The sequence below is a fragment of the Drosophila bipectinata genome, chromosome 3L (assembly GCF_030179905.1).
Source record: "Drosophila bipectinata strain 14024-0381.07 chromosome 3L, DbipHiC1v2, whole genome shotgun sequence".
Lineage (NCBI taxonomy): Eukaryota > Metazoa > Arthropoda > Insecta > Diptera > Drosophilidae > Drosophila > Drosophila bipectinata.
This window is the reverse complement of record NC_091738.1, coordinates 1,336,322-1,342,078: the sequence shown is the minus strand read 5'-3', so window position 1 is coordinate 1,342,078 and position 5,757 is coordinate 1,336,322. Positions and strand designations below refer to the sequence as shown.

The following is a 5,757-nucleotide window of genomic DNA, read 5'->3' as shown; positions in this document are numbered from 1 at the left end:
ATGAGTGAGGTTTTTTAAAAAAGCATTTGAAACAATGATAAGGTAATCAAATAAATAAATGAGTTTGTTTACAAATTGAGAGCATTGCGATTTAAATAAGGAATGATTTTAAATAAGTAAAGATCAGTAAACTCCACCTTGATCAAATCAGCCAGTTGATAGGAGGAAAATATGTAACTGGGACTAACCTAGTTACTAGCTGGACTTTGGCCCACAGCGATGGCTATATCTTCCTCAATTCTCATCCGATTCTCAAGCGAAGTACCTTAAACGATTTCTAGATCGATTCTCCACCATTCTGTATCAAAATCGTGATGTATTTATTGATGTATTTTTTCGTGATGAGGCGTGTATTTAATATATTTTACAACGTTCTCTATGGATGTATTTTTAATTATTAACGTGCAATTTGAAAGTTCAATTTTAGCATCCTTCGCACCAGCACGCGAGTTTGGGACTGCAGTATCCAGCTTTCCGTCCTTCCTCCCTGCAGAGCCGCATGCACAGACCATTATTATAGCCAGCGCAAGGGCCTGTGTATTTTTCGGAACGGCAATCAGCCTTGGCTACGTTGCCGCCCAGGACAACGAGTGCCAATACGGCAAACAGAAAATATAGAAACTTGATTTGCACCATCTTGTTCTTGGTTCAAAGACTCCTATTTGAATAAAAATAAGCTCATCTTGGAAGACCTTATATATGAGTGAGGTTTTTTAAAAAAGCATTTGAAACAATGATAAGGTAATCAAATAAATAAATGAGTTTGTTTATAAATTGAGAGAATCGCGATTTAAATAAGTAATGATTTTAAATAAGTAAAGATCAATAAACTCCACCTTGCGGGGTAATGGAATGTTCCAGAAGTGCATCAAATCAGCCAGTTGATAGGAGAAAAATATGTAACTGGGACTAACCTAGTTACTAGTTGGACTTTGGACTAGTTGGTCTGTAGGTGGACGGCAATCTATGTACATAGGTGACGAACCACACTCCATAATGAGCAACAGAAGGCCACTAACTACATATTTTATAAAGCCGTGAATAAAATAAGAAATAAATTATTATCTATTTAAAAAATATAAATTATTTTTTCCTGATGGGGTCCCTTGAAAATGGGGTTTTCCCCTCATAGGGCCCACTGGAATGGCTATATCGTCACCAATCCTGATCCGATTCTCAAGCGGAGTACCTTAAACGATTTCTAGATCGATTCTCTACCATTCTGCATCAAAATCCTGAGACAAAATATTTTTTAAATTTTTGTATTCATTTTTGTGATGGCATCCCTTGAAAATGAGGTTTACCCCTATATGGCCCACAGCGATGGCTATACCTTCCTCAATTCTCATCCGATTCTCAAGCGGAGTACCTTAAACGATTTCTAGATCGATTCTCCACCATTCTGCATCAAAATCCTGAGACAAAATATTTTTTAAATTTTTGTATTCATTTTTGTGATGGCATCCCTTGAAAATGAGGTTTACCCCTATATGGCCCACAGCGATGGCTATACCTTCCTCAATTCTCATCCGATTCTCAAGCGGAGTACCTTAAACGATTTCAAGATCGATTCTCCACCATTCTGCATCAAAATCCTGAGACAAAATATTTTTTAGTTTTTTTTATCCATTTTTGGCATCCCTTAAAAATGAGGTTTACCCCTATATGGCCCACATCGATGGCTATACCTTCCTCAATTCTCATCCGATTCTCAAGCGGAGTACCTTAAACGATTTCTAGATCGATTCTCCACCATTCTGCATCAAAATCCTGAGACAAAATATTTTTTAGTTTTTTTTATCCATTTTTGGCATCCCTTAAAAATGAGGTTTACCCCTATATGGCCCACATCGATGGCTATACCTTCCTCAATTCTCATCCGATTCTCAAGCGGCGTACCTTAAACGATTTCTAGATCGATTCTCCACCATTCTGCATCAAAATCCTGAGACAACATATTTTTTAGATTTTTTATCCATTTTTGTGATGGGATCCCTTAAAAATGAGGTTTACCCCTATATGGCCCACAGCGATGGCTATATCTTCCTCAATTCTCATCCGATTCTCAAGCGGAGTACCTTAAACGATTTCTAGATCGATTCTCCACCATTCTGCATCAAAATCCTGAGACAACATATTTTTTAGATTTTTTATCCATTTTTGTGATGGCATCCCTTGAAAATGAGGTTTACCCCCATATGTCCCACAGCGATGGCTATATCTTCCTCAATTCTCATCCGATTCTCAAGCGGAGTACCTTAAACGATTTCTAGATCGATTCTCCACCATTCTGCATCAAAATCCTGAGACAAAATATTTTTTAGATTTTTTATCCATTTTTGTGATGGGATCCCTTGAAAATGAGGTTTACCCCTATATGGCCCACAGCGATGACTATATCTTCCTCAATTCTCATTCGATTCTCAAGCGGAGTACCTTAAACGATTTCTAGATCGATTCTCCACCATTCTGCATCAAAATCCTGAGACAAAATATTTTTTAGATTTTTTATCCATTTTTGTGATGGCATCCCTTGAAAATGAGGTTTACCCCTATATGGCCCACAGCGATGGCTATATCTTCCTCAATTCTCATTCGATTCTTAAGCGGAGTACCTTAAACGATTTCTAGATCGATTCTGCATCAAAATCTTGAGACGAAATATTTTTTAGATATTTTGTTCATTTTGCGTGATGTATTTATTGATGTATTTTTTCGTGATGAGCCTTGTATTTAATATATTTTACAACGCTCTCTTTGAATTTATTTTTAATTATTAATATCTAATTTGAAAGTTTAATTTTAGCATCCTTCGCACCAGCACGCGAGTCTGGGACTGCAGTGTCCTGTTTGTCGTCCTTCCTCCCTGCAGAGCCGCCTACACAGCTCATTATCCCAAACAGCACAAGGACCTCTGTATTTGCCGGAAAGGCAATCAGCCTTGGCTACGTTGCCGCCCAGGACTACGAGTGCCATTATGGCAAAGAGAAAATATAGAAACTTGATTTGCACCATCTGGTTGGTTAGAAAACTCCTGTTTGAATGGAAATACGGTCATCCTGGTAGATCATATATAGGTTTATGGGCTTCTTAAAAATTACTCAAACCAAAGGAAGATACGGTAATCAATTAATGTTGCACATTCGTATTATCAACATGGTTGAGCAACATTAATAATTTTTTAAACTCTTTTGAACTTTCCAATGAGTTAAATTAAAAATATGAAAGAATTGTGATTCATCTTTTAACCAAGTGGAGATTAGGAAACCCCTGTTTCCGGGGTTATGGAATTCACAAGTCATCCACAAAATATCTCATACCTTGATAAGACAACAAAAGAAGACTGCATTTTTAATCGGACTTATCTAGTCCCTGGCTGTGAGTTTTCTCGGAATAAATGTATTAGGATACGTTGAAGTATTTCTAAAAATATTACAAAAGCACCATTGAAGACTGCTATAATATCGAATTTAATATAAATTTTGTTTTGTCGCGCAACCTCAATGTATGTAGCTTTCGCTGGGCCGCACTCCAAGTAGGTGACGAGCCACAGGCCGTAGTGAGTAATAGATAAAAAGATACAAATTACTACATAGTTACAAAAATTACATAGTTTACAATGTTCTCTGTGGATTTATTTTTAATTATTTATATCCAAATTTAAAGTCACATTTTAGCAACCTTCGCACCAGCACTTGAGACTAGGACTGCAGTGTCCAGTTTGTCGTCCTTCCTCCCCACAGATGCGCCGGCACCGCTCATTATCCCAAACAGCGCAAGGACCTTTGAACTTCCCGGAAAGGCAATCAGCCTTGACCACGCTGCCGCCCAGGACAACGAGTGCCATTACGGCGAAGAGAAAATACACAAACTTGATTTGGATCATCTTTTTCTTGGTTCTTGGTTCTGAGTTTCCTCAATGAATGGAAACAAGCTCGTCTTGGAAGCTCTTTTATACGATTCCTAACTTAAATACAGAACCCCATTAAGTCACAGATAAGCGTATCAAAGAAAGTCATTGCATTCTACACACACTTTTGGGGGTTTCCCCTTGCGTTGAATAGATTGCGCTCCAAATCTTAAATAGGTAGAGATCAGTAAACCCCAGCTTAGGGGTTCTGGGATTTACCAGACGTGTATGAAATACTCAAGTTGATAAGAGTATCACTCTGCGGAGTGAACAAATTTTAATTGAAATAATCTAGTATAGTACGACTGTTGGGATGCTATGGTTGAATCCATTGGGAAATGCCCAAGTAATTTAATAACTAATATAAAAACACAAATAAAACGAAACGAACAAATAAAAACATTTTGTTTATTTAGTTTTAATAGATTACCGGGCACAACGTTCTTATCGGGTTCGTTCAACTAACGAGCAAATATAACGATAGTTTTATCTATTAGTCATGATTTTGTTAACATTCAATCAACTGTATGCATTTTCATTGCACTTTTTAAGCTTTTAAGGGAGGCTTTCATAAAATGAAAAACTAAAAATGCATAAAATTGTATCTTTATTAAATGGTCTTTATTAAATGGTAAATGTTTTTTAGGTATTAGATTCATATGGGTACACGAAATTTTTAAATAATATTTTTCTTAAATAATAATTATTTGTTTTTCAGAAGATAGGGTAAGTGTTCTCCCTTAAGCTCCTTTCTAAGCTTTTATCAAGAAGAAAAGCGAAATGAAAAATTAGTCATCTCTTTACCCTCTAACTGGTAGGTACACATATTTCACAATATATTAAGGCGACATTCTAAAACGAAACATAACCATTTAAAGGACTTAAATAGAGGCAATGGAGCCTCTATATATTATGGATCAAGCAATAGGCTTATTTCAGAAAATCCACATCGATTTAGATCGCGAGATCCGTCAGAAGATTTTCTGGCAGAATTTCATCAAAGTTATTTCAATAATTTTTGTTATATGTATTCTTGTCTGGATTACTTTGAGCTACATACCAAAGGTAACTAATGCTAACCTTTATTTGGCTCCCTGGAAGGACCCAGGTGACACAGAAATGGATGTCGACATGGCAGATCGAACTTTCTGGAATGATCCAGTGGACGTCGATATGAGAGATATATCTCTTGAAGCGATGTATTTTGGCATTTATTATAATTCTTATGCCTTTTAAGCACTAACAAGATTGTATTTCTTAATATAACATGTTATAATCTTTATAAATATATAAATACATGTTAATAAATAAAACAAAGATATTTTTTGTCTTTTGAAATGGTGGTTTCTATTTAAGATTAAAATTGTTGTCACTATTTTGTTCAAACAAGTCATTATTTTGATTCTGACAATATAATTGGCAATTTTATTTGTTATCCCAGGTCAATTATTCTAGGCCCATTTTATATTAAAAGTTTAAGGTAATTAATACGTAAGCCTAGGTTTTCCCTTGCATGTCTAAAATAGTTGCTGAGCCGGTTTGGGAATCGTGTAAATATTGAACGATTAAGACTGAAAATCGAACAGCAATTATTAGAGTTAACTATTTTCCACCTTAGTGCTGAATCAAATCTAAAATTTCATATCATATTGATGCACTTAAAAATGATATTTTTATATATCGAGTTGGCTATTTGGTATATCAATTTAGCTTCCGCCCGATGTAAGCTTTCCTTTCTTGTTAATCCTATATTAAAGGTACTATTTTAATCACAAATTTATAAGCGATAAGTATGCATATAATTCAAAAGGATTTAGTTTTCTAATTTTCGAGGTTTCGAGGTTCGT

At 35.6% G+C, this 5,757-nt stretch overlaps 3 protein-coding genes across 3 annotated transcripts; all 3 read right to left on the bottom strand.

The window, feature by feature from the left end:
• Nucleotides 1-296: 296 nt before the first annotated feature.
• LOC108126268 (drosomycin-like) lies at nt 297-743 on the bottom strand. The gene has a single exon (XM_043210318.2). The coding sequence runs from the start codon at nt 634-636 to the stop codon at nt 424-426; it is 213 nt and encodes a 70-aa protein (XP_043066253.1). The 5' UTR covers nt 637-743; the 3' UTR covers nt 297-423.
• Nucleotides 744-2,802: 2,059 nt separating this feature from the next.
• Nucleotides 2,803-3,015, bottom strand: LOC122321089 (drosomycin-like). The gene has a single exon (XM_043210323.1). The coding sequence runs from the start codon at nt 3,013-3,015 to the stop codon at nt 2,803-2,805; it is 213 nt and encodes a 70-aa protein (XP_043066258.1).
• A 594-nt stretch (nt 3,016-3,609) lies between these two features.
• Nucleotides 3,610-3,940, bottom strand: LOC108126198 (drosomycin-like). The gene has a single exon (XM_043210311.2). It carries the CDS (start codon nt 3,884-3,886, stop codon nt 3,674-3,676), a length of 213 nt encoding a protein of 70 aa, XP_043066246.1. The 5' UTR covers nt 3,887-3,940; the 3' UTR covers nt 3,610-3,673.
• Nucleotides 3,941-5,757: the final 1,817 nt, after the last annotated feature.

Excerpts from the sequence above, each read along its gene's own strand:
- LOC108126198 (XM_043210311.2), bottom strand. The coding sequence starts at position 3,886 with ATGATCCAAATCAAGTTTGTGTATTTTCTCTTCGCCGTAATGGCACTC.
- LOC108126268 (XM_043210318.2), bottom strand. The coding sequence starts at position 636 with ATGGTGCAAATCAAGTTTCTATATTTTCTGTTTGCCGTATTGGCACTC.
- LOC122321089 (XM_043210323.1), bottom strand. The coding sequence starts at position 3,015 with ATGGTGCAAATCAAGTTTCTATATTTTCTCTTTGCCATAATGGCACTC.